General features: G+C 57.9%; 1 protein-coding gene across 1 annotated transcript; it reads right to left on the reverse strand.

Annotated features, from left to right (window-relative positions):
* Positions 1 to 2,329: 2,329 nt before the first annotated feature.
* LOC100480260 (whey acidic protein) lies at positions 2,330 to 4,033 on the reverse strand. The gene is made up of 4 exons (XM_034665166.1): positions 3,915 to 4,033; positions 3,298 to 3,438; positions 2,827 to 2,985; positions 2,330 to 2,469 (listed from the first exon to the last, which is right to left on the reverse strand). Exons 1-4 carry the CDS (start codon positions 4,000 to 4,002, stop codon positions 2,453 to 2,455), a joined length of 405 nt encoding a protein of 134 aa, XP_034521057.1. The 5' UTR covers positions 4,003 to 4,033; the 3' UTR covers positions 2,330 to 2,452.
* Positions 4,034 to 16,808: the final 12,775 nt, after the last annotated feature.

A 16,808-nucleotide genomic window follows, 5' to 3' on the forward strand; every position in this document is an offset into this window, starting at 1 on the left:
GGATGGACATCCAGCCCCTGAAAGCGGCTGTTTTAAGATACTGTGTCATAGGAAATCCTAGGTCTGGTGAGGCCAACACATCAGGAGATGGGTGTCATTGAAGACAGGTTGTCAGGAAGAGGGGCGCACAGGGCCACACAGGGAAGCCCCTGGTCAGGAGGCAGGGGAGGGCCACTGGGCAGGAGCCTCTGTGGTTTCTGGGGGGAGGACCTGGCCAGGGCCGGGCTCTGCTGTGTGGGGGCTGCTCCTGGTCCTCTGGCCCCTGGGGGGTGAGGAGGGGGAAGGGGAGGAGTGACCTGGAGTTTAAGACCCCCATGGAGTTGGGGGTTGGGGCATGGGCTCTGCATTGATTTACATTTGAAAAGGACCCCCCTTTACCCAGGGGAGGAGGAGTGCTTCTGAGGAGGGGTGTGGGGAGGTGAGTAAGTGTCCACTGTATGCCTGTAGGGCAGATGTTAGGGCATCAAGCTGACAAGCTGGATGCCTGGCTAATGCAGGGATGGAGGGGATGGTGTTCTCTGCAGGGGAGGGGTCCCCCAGCATGGCAGTGGGGGGCTGGGGTGTCTCCCTCCTGCCTGGTTCACTCTGAGCTTGAGGCAGGGTGGGCTGGGTGGTTCAGCTGCCCAGGCTGGCTCAGGTCCTCCTCCCCTCCTCCCCTCCCCCACCTTCCGCCCCCTTCTTCTATAACACTGAGTGGAAACTGCACTCATCTGATGGCACATCTCTGGCAAGGCCACCACATGTGAGTGTCGTGGTCCCCTTGGGTCTCCCTGGGACACACAGAGCCATGGTGGGTCCTAGAATGTGTGGTGCCGGTTTGATCCCTTGGATCGGTTGGGGACCTGCTCTCTGCTGTGGAAGGAGCCCCCCCTGGTGAATAATGAGCAAGTATGGGGGATGCTTTGAGACTGACTTTCTCCCAGTGGTTTCCCCAGCATCTGATGATGTTGCCTGGAGTATGATGGCTTTAGAGTTGCGGATGTGGGCTTCTAGTCCTGTGGCTCCTCCCCCCTCCCCATGTTAACTAGCATTTTATGTGAAGAAGGGCTTCCTGTCCTCCGCCATACGCTACTGGGGCCCCAGTTGGCTGGTGGTGGCTGCAGGCTGGCGACGCTTTCTGGCACACGGGGCCCCACGTGACCTTGTCCTGTGTTCACTCAACACGTCTCCAAGGAATCCTGGTTCCTTTTGCTGGAGAATGGTCCAGAAACAAAATTCAGCCACCGGTTGGAGCCCTTTGCACTTGGGATGATCCATCCTGTCTCTCCAGCTCCTGACATGTCAGCGGACACGCATGTGGCAGGTGGCTGCATGTGCACGAGCTGGGGCCAGGCTGGCAGAAAGCCCCCACGCGGGCCGGCTGCACGCTGAGGTGCAGGCAAGAACTCTGGTCTTTGTCCCTCCCTGGAACAGCACTTCAAAACCTTGCAGTTTCCTGCGTGATACGAGTGTCCTGTGATATTTGCAAGGACTCCTTTCTCATACCTGAGTTTAATGCTGAGGAGGTGGCTCTGGGCTGGGGGTCCTCGATGGCACAGCATAGGGGCCGGTGGCCCGAGGAGCCAGCCATGAGGTTAGAGGGCCGGGGCTGAGTTGGTCAACAATGGCCAACGGCTTCATCCTAACGTCTGTTAATGAAGCTTCGGGAAGACCTCTGGACACCGAAGCTCAGGGGGCTTCTGGGCTGGTGATGTGGGGGTGTGCTGGGAGGTGGTACAGCCCAGCCCAGCAGGGACACAGGCTTCCACGTCCCCGTCCCCACCTCCAAGGTGGGGTCTTTATTTGGCTGTTGCTGGTCTGTGTCCTTTAAAACAGACGGTGCTTTGGGAGTTCTATGGGTCGTCCTCACAACTTAATGAATCTGTGGGGTTCGTGGGAACTCCTGAATCTGGAGCTAAGTGAGTCAGGGTGCAGGTGGCCTCCGGAAATTCTGGGGGGGCGTTTGCAGTTGGGCAGCATAGTGGGAACCCCGGAGTTTAGCTGTGGGGTGCCCACTGCGTGTCTGGTGGGCGTGCACACTTTCCTGGAAGTCCTAACAAGGCTGCCTGAGTGGCGTCGGCACCGAGGCGCCCTATAACCATGCCTGCCCTCCGCACCCGCCACCAGATGGGGTCATGGGCCACTGTGGAGAGAGGCCACGGCGACCTCGGGACCCCAGCCCTCCCTGCAGGCTCCACTCTGCCCCGGTCCCCACGCCAGCAACGCCTCTCAGCGGGGCCAGAGCTCCAAGGGCCAGGTGCGCAGTCCGGGTGCTCCCGGAGGCCTATGTGTTTTGTCCCTCCCGGCAGGTGCCCCGGACAGACAGACAGACAGACAGATGTGAAGCCAAGTGGGTTTTTATTAGCAGCATGTAGGTAGCATCTTGTGCTCTCTGGATCCGAGAGAGAAGATTTCTTGCCAAGCAGTCTTGGGCCGGTCACTCCTGGCAGCCAGGGGCTCCTGGGGAAGCCCCTCACTGAAGGGGTTCCTCTGCATGGGACACGGAGGCCTCAGAGGCGGGGAACCGACCATGAGGGGGGCAGGGGAGGAAGGGCCGCTCCACACCCATCCCTCCCCAGCCCTCCCCGTGGTGCGCAGGCAGGCACGGTCCCAGGGGCCAGGAGCCATGTTTCCTCCTGCATTTGGGAGCCCAGCTGCCTCCCAAGGTGACGTGGCGAGGGCACAGGCCCTGCTCCGGCTGGGCTGGACCACGTCCTGCTGTCCTGCTCGGGCAAGTCTCTTGAGCCTGTGCCTCCTTTGCTTGCCTGACATCTACTCAGCCCAGACCTTCTGCTGCATCGGTGGCCGAGGCTGGGGCGCTGTCCGGGGAGGGTGTGGGGTGCTCACCTGCCTCGGGCTCCAGACACCGCATGGCACAGGCGCTGAGGCAACACTTCCTGTTGTCGGCGCACTGGTCGTCTCTGGAACACTCGTTGCTCTCCAAGCAGGGCGCGGAGATCAGTGAGGCCTGGATGCGCGGGCAGCGGCCCGCCTTCTGCGCGGGAGCTGGGGAGAGAGGGCCGGCCCTTCAGGCCCTGGGACTGCCCTTCGGCTGGTGCCCAGGTCCCCAGGGCCAACGCTGTGCCCCCAGAGCCCCTAGGGAGGGGACTGCGGCCTCCGCCTCGTGGAGCTGGGCCTGGGCAATGCTGGGAGGAGGTGGCTGAGCCTCAGTGGTCGGCCGGCAGGGGAATGGGCTCACTGCCGGGTGGAGTTTAGGGGGCTGGGGGGCGGGTCACTAAGAGGGGTGTGGATGCCCACTCAGGGTGGACCCTGGACAAAGACAGGCCTCGGCATGGGGCACAGGGGCCGCGGTGTTACCGATGAAGGGGACCACGCAGGAGCGGCTGCAGGGGCTCCTGGCGCAGCATTTGGTGCCTTGGGGGCAGCTCTCGTCCGAGTTGCAGGAGACCGTGCAGGCATCCTCCTCCGAGGAGCTGAGCTCCGGGCACACAGCCTGCCCTGCACACAGGACAGGCAGGTGGGTGGGGGGCCCAGTGGACTCCCTCCACTGAGGCTGCTTGGTGTGGGGGGAGGTAAGGGGGGGCGAGAGTGGGAACCACGGGGAGTCTGGTCCCCAGTACCCTAACTCGCACCCTTTCTTGAAAGGAAAATATGCGGGGTGGGACCTGGGGACAAAAGGGCAGCGCTGGGGTTAAGACCCAGGGGGCCAAGGACAGGCCCACCATGCTCTGGGAGCTGTCCTGCCACCTTCGTGGGGGGACAACGGCCCAGGCCCTGCAGCACCTGGGGTTCTCCAGGCAGTGCCTTGCTCTTTTGCTGTGGGGGACCCCCAGGGGTCAGCCTCCTCCACTCTGCGCCTCCCGTCCTGTCACCAACACGTCAGGGCCAGCGGTGTGTCAGGGATGCACCCGGAGAAGAGGGAGTTTGGGAGGACCCTCCTGGGCGCCCCCCGAGGGGCAGCAGCTCAGGCCTACCTGGCAAGGTGAGGGCTGGGGCCGGGGCCAGGGCCAGGGTGGCCTCCAGGGCCAGCAGGGCCAGAGTTAGGCTGGCGAGAGAGCGCATGGTAGCGGGTGGCAGGCAGGTGGCAGATGGTGGCCTGTGGGCCCCAGGTGCCTTTAAAGGCGGCAGTGGGAGGAGGAATGTGGGGGAGGTGCTGGCGCTGGCCCAACTGGCCCAGAGGCTTCCGCCTTGGACAGGCCAGCTGCATCAGGGACACGTTTTAAAACTTAAAAAAGTCCCTGATAAGGTGCGCCATTTATCTTCCTTGTGCCTGAAGGGCAGTGGGGGTGGGATGGGGGGCCTGGCTGCATTTGTGAAGGTTGAGGGGACAGTAGAACCTAAAAGTTGTCATCACAAGAAAAGAAAATCTGTCACAGTGTGTACTGATGGGTGTTAACGAGGTATCATGCTGATCGTGTCCCACGGTTTACAAACATCAAGTCACCTTATTGCACATCTGAAGTCAATAGCGTGTCTTATGTCAATGATTTGTCCAGCACAGTGTTTTCCCTGTGATGCTCCCCCCCGCCAAATGGCATGCCTGCATCCTGCACTCAGATCCTGGGTGTGGGGGGTGATCTGGGAGGACAGGCTGTGTCTCTTGTGGGGCCTTTTGTCTTCTCTGGAACTTTCTACAAGAACGGCTGCCTGTGTTAGAGCAGCAGCATCGGGCCAGGGACTGTCCCAGCTGTTTCTGCGCAGGGCCGGGCAGCCACCCGGAAGGCCTCTTCCCAGAAGGGCCCACCTGTGGCAGGCAGCTGGGCCATATGGCGGTGGCGGCACTCCTGGGGTGGGGAGGGAGCTTCCTCCATCCTTCTTCCCTAAGGGCCCGGGCAGGGAAGGGGCCCCAGGGTGACTGAGGGCCAGTGCCACATGACCTTAGCCTAGGACAGCGGTCCCCCGAGGCCCTCAGCCTGTGCTCCACGCATTTCCAGATGTTTCAGCCCCGACACTCTTCCACTGGGGCTCAGGTGCCACCAGCCCCAAGGAGCACCGGGCTGGCCTCGCACACCCTCAGCAGAGTTCTGGGGCCTCAGCCCAGGCCCCTCCCAGGGCGTCCAGCAGCCGAGATCCTGGCCAACGACAGTGACTTGCAGTCTCTTGCTGGCAGTTCCCGAAATGTTCCCCCCGGAAGCCTGGGAAAGAGACAGTGCATGGGCCTGAGGGTGAAAACTGGGCCCAGGAGGAGAGAGGGGTAGTGAGGCCACGGTCACTCCCTGGCGGGTCCTGCTGGCCTTTCTGTCCCCGCTTTCTGTGCCTCCCCTCCACCAAGACCGGGGACTCAGTGTCTGTCTTGCTTAGATGCTGGGTCTGAGGCCAGGCTGACCAGGCCTGCCACCGGCTCCCCAGGACGTGGTCCTCGGCTTGCGGGACCTGTGGTCACAAGGTCTGGCGGACCATCCTGCCTGGTCCCTTCCTCTCTGAGCACTCAGAGCACCTGAGCTCCTTCCTGCATCTAACCTCCCCTTCCCCTGCCCTCCTCCTCCTCTCCCCCTTCCTCTCCCCCCACATCCTGCACCTTCCTGGTGGCCTGCTCCCCCGGTGCTCCCCTACTCAGGGTCTTCCCGCGTGTCCCCTCAGCCCTGCTGCCCTGGCCTCTCCCCTTCCTGCACAGGCCTAGGGAAGCTCCCCTCTTGGACGGTTATTGTCTGCTCCTCCAAATCATAGGTTGCTGGGTCTGGGCCCTTGTCCATCACGTTGCTCAGCGCGTCCCCGCATCTGGGCACATGTGGATGGTGTGGGGAGGGGACCGCATCAGGTCTTTCCAGACGGTGGCCCGCACTCTGGCCAGTGACATCTCACACCTTAGTGCGACTCTCTGACCTGGGGGCTGGAGTCCAAACACGGGTGAGGACTGAACGCCTCTCCGGACAGGGATGGTTTGGGCCCCTGAGAGTTGCGTGGCCTCCAGCAGCTTCCCAGAGGGCTGCCTGGAGTTGAGGGCTGGGGTAGGCCCTGGGAACCCGTGCTGGGGGGAGTCCGTCCGCGAGGTGGAGGCCCTCAGACAGGACCTGGCCTTCCCCTGCTCCCCCCAGGCTCTCCTGTTGGGGCCGCCGAGGACTGTAGGAGGCTGGCCAAGGTGCCAGTGGACCTGGGAAGCTTTCTGTGATGCAGGTCAGATTATTTAGGAGACAACCTCTAACCATTCTGATTAGAAGAGTAACACACGCATTGTAGGAAGGCCGCACAATTCAGAACAGCGCGGAGAAGAAACGAAACTCAGGCCTTATCTGCACCTGGGAGCTGTCTCGTCACCGGCTCGCTCGGGCTTCATCTAGGTTTCCCGCATCTGTCCATCTACCATCCATCCGTCCGTCTCATGCTCTCCTACACATCATAGATGGCCCCCCGTCCCTGCAACGATCTCGGTCACTGGGGCCGTGCTGCCCCCGTGGTATAGGCACGTACGCTGAGCCCTCCCCGGGCCCTCCAGGCTTCCAGAAAGCACCATGCTCAGAGGCGGTAGACTCCGTGGTGGTGGAGAGCGGCGTTCACCCGCAGGTGAGCACCACTTGAAACATTTCCTCACCTGTGAAGGGAGCCTTTTGTGCGGCAGCCATGGGGCTGGGCCACACTGCTCTCTGAGCTCGGGGTCTCACCGGCGGGGGGAGTGGAGGTCCCCGCCTGGAGTCACAAGCCGTGGCCTGGAGGGGACGTACGGCCCACAGGCGTGGGGGGTGAGAACAGGACAAGAGGTGTTGGCGGAAGAAGCGTGGGGGCAGGGGCCCTTCTGCCTTCACAGTCCCGAGGGCAGGTGGAGAAAACAGAGGTTTCCAGGAATGGTGTTGTCTTGAGCTCTCCAGCCCCGAGGCAGGGACGTGTGCCGCTTCTTGGCCTGCAGATGCGCCTGGGGATGCTTGCTGGCCCTGCGGGCCTAGCCTCAGCCCATCTTCTTCCAAGATAGGCAGGGCTTCCTGCTTCCCAGTAGCCCCTGAAAGTCAGGAGAGGTGGGGAAACTGAGGCCCCACTGTAATCACTTGGATATCATGGCCTTTGTGGGCTAAGCACACAGTATCCCCGCTGGTCCTACGGGTCAGCTGGGTTAGGGTTTCCTCCAGCTCTCAAGGTGGAGACAGGGTTGGGGGGGCATTGTATACACTTGCCCCTCTTTGTGGGGAGCGTCATGGCCGCTGAGTGGGGGTCTTGAGCTCAGTCCACATCACTAGGTATCACAACTCCTGGATGAAGGTCATGTCTCCATCATCAGGTGTCATGACCCCTGGGAGGAGGTCCTGTCTCCATCACTGGTGTCACGACCCCTGGGTGGGGTTCAGTCCTCAGCCCTCCTCATTGGGGCTCTTAGGCCCAAGGACCCTTCCACACCCCAGTCTCACTGAGTCATGCCCCTGCACACAGTGGCTACACCTCCTGCCTCTCGCTCCTCTCTGGAAAGTTCTCTCCTACCCACAGTCTCTCAAGGCATCCCCTGTGGAGGGCTCCTTGGTTGGTTGGATGTCCAGGGTGAGGGGTGGGTGGCGGGAGCTGCTGGGTGGAACTTGGGCAGGAAGGCAGGTGTAGGGCTGGCGGTGTGGCTGGGGCAACCCCCGGATGAAGTGTGGCCCTCCGGCCCCAGGGGAAGCACCGATGCAAGCGTCTCACCACCTGGGGGCCTGCAGGAGAGGGCGGGAGGTGCCCTCAATCCAGGGGCCATGACTAGCGGTGTTGCTGGGCACAGAGAAACGGGGTCTTCTGGGGGGCAGCCGATGTCCAAGTCACTGAAGGGGGAGGGGCTGGGAGGCTGCAGGCTCAGGACCGCAGGGGACCATGGGGCCGGGACCGGGTCGGGTGGGGGGGGCTGACCAATGAATTTCACAAAGGCCGTCTGCTGGCTGACGGGGGAGCCCTGGACAGCCCGCTGCCCATCCTAGTGAGAAGGGACCAGGGTGGTGGGGATCCTGGACAGAGGAGGCCTAGCCTCCTGTTCAGGGGCCCAGCCAGGCCGTGGCGGGAGCGCAGGGGGGAGGGGACCTGCTGTCTGGTGTCTGCCCTCACCCTCAGACGCCCTGCCCTGGCGCAGTGTCCTGCTTCAGAGCCAGCCGGGGCAGAGAGGTAGCACGCAGCGGGACGGCTGCAGGAGGAGCCCTCCCACCAGCGCGGGGAGCCAGAGGGGCTGAGGCATGGATTTGGAACGCCCCGGCGGGACCCCAGGGCCAGGCCAATGGCCACGTCATCACAGCTCACCTGAGATGTCGAGGGTGTGCGGGGGGCCCCCCACACTGGCTCAGAGGCTCCCAGGGCCCAGGGCAGGGGTGAGGGTCGGAGAAGCCCTTGGACTTCCTCTCCAGCATACACTGAGCTGGGGGGGAGGGTCCAGCAGAGGAAATTGTGCTTCCCTTGACAATCTCGCAGCCTCGTCCCCTCCCCTGACATTTAAAAATCTCATTTTCCTTCCCAACATTCAGAGAACGGGAGACTTTCTGTTAAAATCTGCTATCTGGTGGGGGGTGCCTGGGTGGTGTGGTCATTAAGCATCTGCCTTCAGCTCAGGGAGTGATCCCGGCGTTCTGGGATCGAGCCCCACATCAGGCTCTTCCGCTGGGAGCCTGCTTCTTCCTCTCCCACTCCCCCTGCCTGTGTTCCCTCTCTCGCTGGCTGTCTCTGTCAAATAAATAAATAAAATCTTTAAAAAAAAATCTGCTTTCCAGTGGGGTCACAGGAAGGCCCACCGGGCAAGGGGCACAGGCGTGTGTCCATGGCAAGGGCGTCCCCATTGCTTGGGTGGGCAGAGGCCCAGAGGCAGGCAGGGGAGGGGAGGGGAGGGCTTCCCGGTGAAGGGGGCGCAGAGCTGGTGGGGGCTGCAAGCCTGGGGGGCTGGAGGGGCTAAGGAGAGGCGGGGGGTCCCGTGTGATCTATGTATGTGTATCTGTACATTGATACGTACAGAGCTCAAGTACACGTGTGCACATGCGTGTGCTTATGTGCAGACTGTTTATATCGGTACAGATGTATGTACATCTACGTGCAGCCCCTTTGTGCCCAGTGCACTTTCCAGAATGACCAGGGAGTTCTTTTCCTCTGCAGCGCCCTCCTGGGAAGGATCTGGACTCCATCTCTGGGCCTGGCCAGACCCCAGGCTCCGGCGGGCCCTGAGATGCACGGCTGGCAGGGGGCCCTCGGCCTGTGCTCCAGACGGTGCTGTTACAGCTTTAACAGCACACAAGGGCGGGTCCTGGGGTCTACACCAGTGTGCTCGGAGCTGACCAGTCCCCCACCTGGGGTCGAGGGACCGTGATGGGAAAGTGACGTAAGGCGTGTCAGCCCAGGGCTGCGGTGGGGTCCCCCCACCCCACACCTGTCGACCACGGCTTGGAGGCCAGCCGGGTGCAGCCAGGGCTGCCCAGGGCTCCTTCCTGGTTGGAGGGAACGAAAACGCTGTCCTCTGGCCAAGGCCCGAGAGGCAGGAGGTGGACACGGGCTCGGTGTGCAGGGCTTCCTGGGGCTGCCAGAGCCTGCCAGGGGCCCGTGCGGACGTGGCCACTTATCCCCTGCAGGTCCGAGAGACGTGGACCAGTCCTCGTTTAAGCAGAAGCCATCAGTACACCTCTCTTGACAATTGGCGGAGTGACTTCATTGAAAATTAGCAGGAACCCACCAGGACCTCCCTGACATCGACGGGACTCCCCACGCACCAACAGCAGGGCGCACGTTCTCTTCAAGTGCCCACACCCCAAGATGGGCTCATCCTGGCCACAAAGCAAGTGAAGCCACGGAGTGTTTTCCGTGACCACAGGGGAATTACAGTAGAAATTAATAACAGAAAATAATAGGAAAGGCCCCCAAACTCTTGGCAACTAAACAACACGCTTCTAAATAATCCGCCGGTCAAAAGGAAGCCCCAGGGACCCGGAAGGACCACCAGAACTGGATGACGAGGGAGATCTGGCATATTCCAACCTGGGGGTGTGGCCAAGGCAGTGTTGGCGCTGGAAATGGGGAAATGCTCACGTCAATCCTCTGAGCGCTCCCCTGAAGGAGCCGAGAAAGGAAGAAGGAAGAGCAAACAAAAGGAAAGGAATAATAAAGATAAAGGTAGAAATCAATAAATCCGGCACAGAAACACAGAGAAAAATGAATGAAGCGAAGTCCCCCACAGTCTCTGGGTTTGGGAAGATCAATACCATTGATAAACCGCTAACAAGGAAAAGGGGGGAGACAAAGGGGCAGCATCTGTGCTGAAAGTGGGGATGTCGCCGGGGAGGGTGGTGGGGGAATCCCGGGGACAGATGGCTCCTCCTTTCACGGTCCCTGTGACACCTGGGACAGAAGGGACCGGCTTCCCAACCGCACCGGCTGACCTCACCCAGGACCAAGCAATTAGGGAACTGAGCTTGTAGATGAAAATTCCTGAAAAAGAAACCTCCAGGCCCAGAGGGATTCACTGGTTACATGTCCCAAACGTGTAAGGAAGATTTAAGAACCAATCTCCACAATCAGTTCTAGAAAATGGAACAGGAGGGAGCCCTTCCCAGCTCATTTTATACCAGCAGTATTACACTGAGCCCACCCAAATCTCACAGAGTCAGCAAAGCACACACACTCAGACATACGGACACACAGACACACAGACATACGGACACACAGATATGCAGACACACAGACATATGGACACACAGACAGACACACAGACACGGACATATGGACAGACACACAGACACAGACACATAGACACACAGACAGACACACAGATAGATGGACACACACACAGATAGATGGACACAGACACACAGATACACAGACACATAGAAACACAGACATAGGGACACACGGATACACAGAGAGACTCAGACACACACAGAGACAGAGAGACACAGACACACACAACCACAGACATACGGACACAGACACACAGACATACACAGACACAGACACACAGACACACACACAGACACACACAGAGACATACAGAGAGACAGAGACACACAGACAGACACACAGACTCAGACACCCACACACACACACAGACAGACACAGAGACAAACAGACACAGACAGACGCAAAGACACAGACACACAGACACACACAGACAAACAGACAGACACACAGAGACACAGACACACAAAAGGACACACAGACACGGAAGTCCTCGACCAGCACAGGCAGGAACTCAGTCCTGTGTACAAAGAACTACACAGCGTGAGCACGTGGGGCGTGTTCCCGGGGTCTGAGGCTGGTTCAGCGTGTGAAAACCAATCGGCGTACTCTACAGAGTATAAAGAAGAAACATCGGGATAAACACTCTCAGAAAGTTAGGAATAGAAGGGAATTTCCTTGGCTTGATAACATCTATAATGCAGTTCCTGTGAAAATCCCAGGGAGATTCTTGGCAATCATGGTCAAGGTCATCGTAAAATTTTACATTGGAAGGCAAAGGGACCTGAATAGCTAAAAGGACTTGGGGGAAGAATAAGAAGGGAGAAAGCCACGTGCTTGGTGAAGGACGTCTGTGGCTGTAGCAGTCAGGATGGTGCGGGACAGGCAAAGGGACAGACACCCGGGACGGTGGGACGGAATGCGGCGTCCACCTGTAGCCCCACACAGACAATGGATTGTTGGACATGGATGCAAAACCAATTCAGCGGTACGGAAGCGTCATCTTTCCGGCTGGCGGTGCCGGAACAATTGGGCATCCATAGGCGAAAGAATGAACTCTGGCCTAAACCTCACACCTTACAGAAAAATTAACCCCACGTGGCTCACAGGGGCAGCATGATGAAGGACCCATGGGATCTCTCTGGACTGCAAATAAAAGGTTGAAAATGTAATAAAAATCCCAACAAAAACGAAACTGAAGGAAAGGCATTCAAGACCTAAAACGTGGAAAAATACGTTATGTTCATAGATCAAAAGATTTAATCATTGTAGATGTTCCTTGTTCCCAAATAGATTTCCAGAGTCAGCACAATCCTGGTGAAAATCCTGAGGTTAATATTGAGCCCCCAGGGAGAAGAGAGTTCCAACGTTCTTGAAGGACCCCTGCCTGAGGGCTTTGCGGAGTCCTGCACCAGGACTAAACCATGGTGTATGGCTCCTTTATTGTGGGGCTAAATTTGGTTTACAAGTATTTAGTGGAGAATTTTTGTTGAATTTTAGTTGAGGTTTTGATTAATCTATATTCACCAGGGATATTGGTCTGTAGGGTTTTTTTCCCCTGTAGTGTCCTTGCCTGGCTTTGGTATCAGGGTGAGTCTGCCCTCGTAAAATGAGTTTGGGAGTGTTCTTCCCTTTTCAGTTTTTTGGGAGAGTTAGAGAGATTGGTGTTAATTCTTTTTTTTTTTTTTAGATTTATATATTTATTTTAGAGACAGAGTACTCATGAGCAGGAAGAAGGGGAGAGAGAATCTCAAGCAGACTCCGTGCTGAGCTTGGAGCTGGACACGGGGTTCGATCCCACGGCTCTGAGATCATGATGTGAGCTGAAATCAAGAGTGGGACACTTAACCGCCTGAACCTCCCAGACACCCCAGCAATATCGTATTTGTTAATTAGACTGCGTACATTGTTTTTTTTTTTTTTTAGACACAATGCTGTTGCACGCTGATAGACCACAGGGTCGTATAAACATAACTTTTATAGGCATGGGGAAACCAAACAATTCACTTGACTTGCTTCATTGCGATACTCACTTTATTGCAGTGCTCTGGACGTAATAACTGTATTTTGAATTAACTGGGCAAATGGCAAGTTGGGAAAATTGTTGTTGTTGTTTGTTTGTTTGTTTGTTTGTTTTTGTAGTGTCATGTTGCCTTGATTTTTCATGTTTCTTGAAGTTTTGTGTTACTGTCTTCACAACGGAAAGGGCAGTTATGACCTGCAGTTGTCACCGACTGTCTTCACCGACTGACTCCCGGAGAGACATACCTCTCTGCTGACTCTGTTAGGGATTCTCAGGCTTTCTCACACCTGTGGACACACTTCCTCCCCGCTCCTTGCCCCCACCCGTGGCAGAATTTATTAGCTTGCCCGCTTTCCCTCTACCTGCCAAGTCAAGCCCTGTGCCCCCAGCCTCCCCTTTGCTTTCCCAGAGGGTGCTAAACCTTATTTGGGTTTCTCCCTGGCCGGCAAATCTGGGCTGGCTTTCTGGGCATGCCCACTAGCTGTCTGCAAGCGCTCTCTCTCGCCCCTGTTGGGGGCTTGGGAATGTGCACAGGTTGCTGTCCATGGTGTGTGTGTGTGTGTGTGTGTATGTGTGTGTGTGTGTGTGTCAGACTCCTTCCAGGTCCCTTGGCATTTGGTGTTGGTGACAGACCGGCTGAGGGGCTGAGTCCTCAGGGGTGTGGGGCGGTTTCCTGCTCAGCAGCCCTTGGTCCCCGGGTCAGCAGCCTGGGTGGGGGCCTGGCTTCTCAAACCAGCCTTCCTCAGTCTTGGAGCACAGTGGGGTTTCACAGGCTCCTGGCTGTACCCCACAGCCCCTCGAAACCACTGTTGTCTGTGGCCGTATGCCACGTTGCTTTTGTCGAGGGGGACATGAGTGAGGGATGTCCTGTTTGGTCACCTTTGGGACATCATCCAGACTTTACTCTTCAATGCAGGACAAGGACTCCTGCCTCCTGTTTTGAGGGCTCAACGAGCTTTCCAAAGGGGGCATGTTCCCCAGACATGGCTCTCAGCCTCACCCATCTTACCGGAGATCGCATGGCTCTGCCCTCCTGTTGCTGTCTGCGTGCCTCAGGTCCCAGGGGAAGACCCTCGTAAGTCCCCCCGGGAGCCTGGGAAGCCGACCTCAGCAGGATCCTGTCGGCAGGATCTCCTTCCTATGCACTGTTGGGGTTAGAGGTTTGAAGCTGACTTGATTTTTTAGGAACTGTGCAATATTCATCAGCATTCGACCAGGAGCCCCATCCCCCACCAGTGAGGGGGGCATCTCCGCGGTAGAGGCCCCTCACCTTGCTTCTCTCTTTCCTCCCGCCCCGGTGGTCAGCTCTGCCCTGTCGGCTCCCAGGGGGGTGCTCCCCATGCCAGCCCTCTGTTTTTCTCAAGCTTCTCCTTTTCTGGATCCCACACAGCTGAGTCCACGCAGCCCTTATCTCCCGGGCCAATACTGAGCGCATAGCCACCCAGGCAGCCCACCCTGGCCGTGGGGAGCATCGCGCTGTCTGACCCCACAGCAGCCCCTCAAGGGGCATTGTCCACTGTCTGCTACAAGGAGACAGGCGTGGAGAGGAAGACACGGGAGTCAGGGTCCAAAACAAGGTGTCCAACTTCAAAGACAGCAACTACCTTCTTAAAACTTTTCACACGGATTGTGTGTTGAAATTGTCCTGCCCTGCCTTGGTTACGATTTATGGTGAGGCTCACAGGGGTAGTGAGGGGACTATCCGTGGGCATGGGCATGCCGTACCGACGTTGGGCCCATTGGTTGCTAGACGTCCTTGTAGAAACTTTGAGCAAGAAGGAAGGGGGCCACGAGGGTGGGTGTGCCAGACGGCTGTAGGTGGGGATACCATAGAGACGCAGGAGTCAGGATCCCACAGTGTCAGGTTCCTATCTCCTGGCCAAGAAATGTTATTCTGTGAGCATATAACAGTGACTTCATTCCTCAGGGAAGGATGCTTATTGGCCAAGACATGTAATCAACTCTTCTTGCAGCAGATCAATGTCCCATCAGAATAACCATCACCAGAATAGAATGCAATCCAACACCAGAATGGTTAGCATGGTTTCCCAGGAGACGGAGCCACGTGGAAAACCAAATGGCAACTGGAACCCTGGCTGCATGGCGTTTAGTCAGAGATGTGATGGCCTCAGGCTGGCACATGCACATCCTGGCGGTGTGGGACTGTGACCTCCAGGTCCCTGTCTCAGCAGACTTGGACAGACACCTCACTGCCAATGCTCCTGGGTGCCTGAGTGCGCCGATTCTTCTCTTCCTCCTCCCCCTCATCCTCCTTCTCCTCCCCTCCCTCCCCCTCCTGCCCTTCTCCCTTCCCCTCCTCCCTCCTCCTTTTCCCCTTCTGTACATTCCCCTCCTCTCCCTCCTCCCTTCCCCTCCTCCTCCTTCCTCCTCTTCCTCCTCTCCCCCTCCTCCTCCCCCTTCTCTCTCCTCCCTTCCCCTCTCCTCCTCCCCCTACTCTCCCTCTCCCTCCTCCCTTCCCCCTCCTGTACCTCCCTCTCCTCTCCCTCCTCTTTCCCTCCCTTCCCCCTTCCCCTCCTCCACTTTATATTTCCTTGCTTTGCAGAGGGTTTCCACCCTGTGAATCTCTTTATTCTGTGCTGCAATCATGAAGTATTAACTTTAGAAAAGGGTTCTACAATAACCAAGTGGTAAAATGATCATAACAAATCAAGTAAAAAAAAATTTGGCATCTTCCCTGTTATTTAATTTTACATGAATCTCGTTTAAAACATTAAAAAGCAGTTTGCACGGCCAAATGAGATTCTTTCTTTCTAAAATAAGTTTGCAAGAGATGGTGTCTATTTCCTTTCGATTCACTTCATTTCTGTTTTTCCCTGAAATGATGTGTATTATTTCTATTAATGGGGGAAAACACAAACAAAAAATAGGGACGTCACCTATGCTTCCCGAGTGGGGCCTGCGGACTGGCCAGGGACGCTCTGTGTGCTGGCCTTCAGCCTTTAGCCCCAGCATGTGCTCACCCAGCTATGTTACCACCTGAATGCTCAGCCACTCCACAGACCGTTGAGGCCAAGGGCCTGTTTCCTCCAGGCTTCTAGGGGTATTTCTGGTGATGTCTCTGTGCTTTCTCTGGCTGTCTCTGGGCTCTCTCTGAGCTGTCTCTGGCTGTACACTGTCTCTGTATCTGGGCTGTCTCCGTGCTATCTTTGCGCTGTCTCTGACTGTCTGTGTGCTGTCTCTGGCTGTCTCTGGGCTCTCTCTACGCTGTCTCTGGTTATCTCTGCGCTGTCTCTGGCTGTCTGTGCGCTGTCTCTGTGCTATCTTTGGGCTGTCCCAGCTCCCTTGCACCAGCCCTGCTGGGTCACCAACACCTCTGCACAGATTGTGGGGCGTGCCCTGGTGATCTGGGCAAGGCGCCTCCCGAACCTCTGCAGTGGGGGAAGGTGTGCAAACCAGGAGCTGGGTTCTAAGTTTGCTGAGCTGTAGTTATTCAGATCAACAGTGGCCTCCATCGAGGGGTCCTTAGGGCTGCAGCAGGGACACCAGAGGGGGACCCGCAGGGAGGAGGAGCCGCCCTTGCCTTCGCTCGCTTGGGGTGGGGTCATTCCTTCCTCTGAGGCCTGAGCACCTGTCCAGGGAGGCCCTGCACACCTGCAAGGCACCAGCGTGGCCAGCCGGTCGCTACGGCGATGGTGGCGGGTCCTAGCGGTGTGCCTGTTGCCCCCCACATTTCCTCCGCACCTGGTACTGCATGCAGACCCCAAGAGAGTCAGAAGTGAAATTCACAGTGAGGTCCAGAGCCAAGGAGTTGGACCCTGCAGTTGCCTGCCCCTTCCCCAGAGCCAACTTCCCCCTGGATCTGGGCACCAGGTTTTTGGGGGGCTCTGTGGTCGGTCCGGTCCGTGCACCTGAGCGTCTACCTGTGCCCTGACCTTGCAGATGCCACGGCGCTCCACGTGCCTGCAGGGACGGGGTGGCTGTGCAGGGGGGATGGCAGCCCCGACCCCCCAAGTTCTGGAGCGCACTCTTGTTCTCCCCACTGGTCCTGTTCTTCTTGTGAGCAACGTGGCTACCTGCTCCCGGCCCCTGGTAGAGACCGCCGTCTAGTCAGGCCATAGGAAGTGACCAGGTGGCCCCTGTTTCTCACCCTGAGGCACGCTTCATCTATTCATCAAGTCAGTGAGGTCAGTGCATGCAGTAGGAGAGCACACGTGCACACACATACATGTACACACACATCAGACGTGCACACATGCGCACGCACACACACGTGCAAGCAGGCACGCACACACAA

The sequence above is a fragment of the Ailuropoda melanoleuca genome, chromosome 1 (genome assembly GCF_002007445.2).
Source record: "Ailuropoda melanoleuca isolate Jingjing chromosome 1, ASM200744v2, whole genome shotgun sequence".
In the NCBI taxonomy this organism is placed as follows: domain Eukaryota; kingdom Metazoa; phylum Chordata; class Mammalia; order Carnivora; family Ursidae; genus Ailuropoda; species Ailuropoda melanoleuca.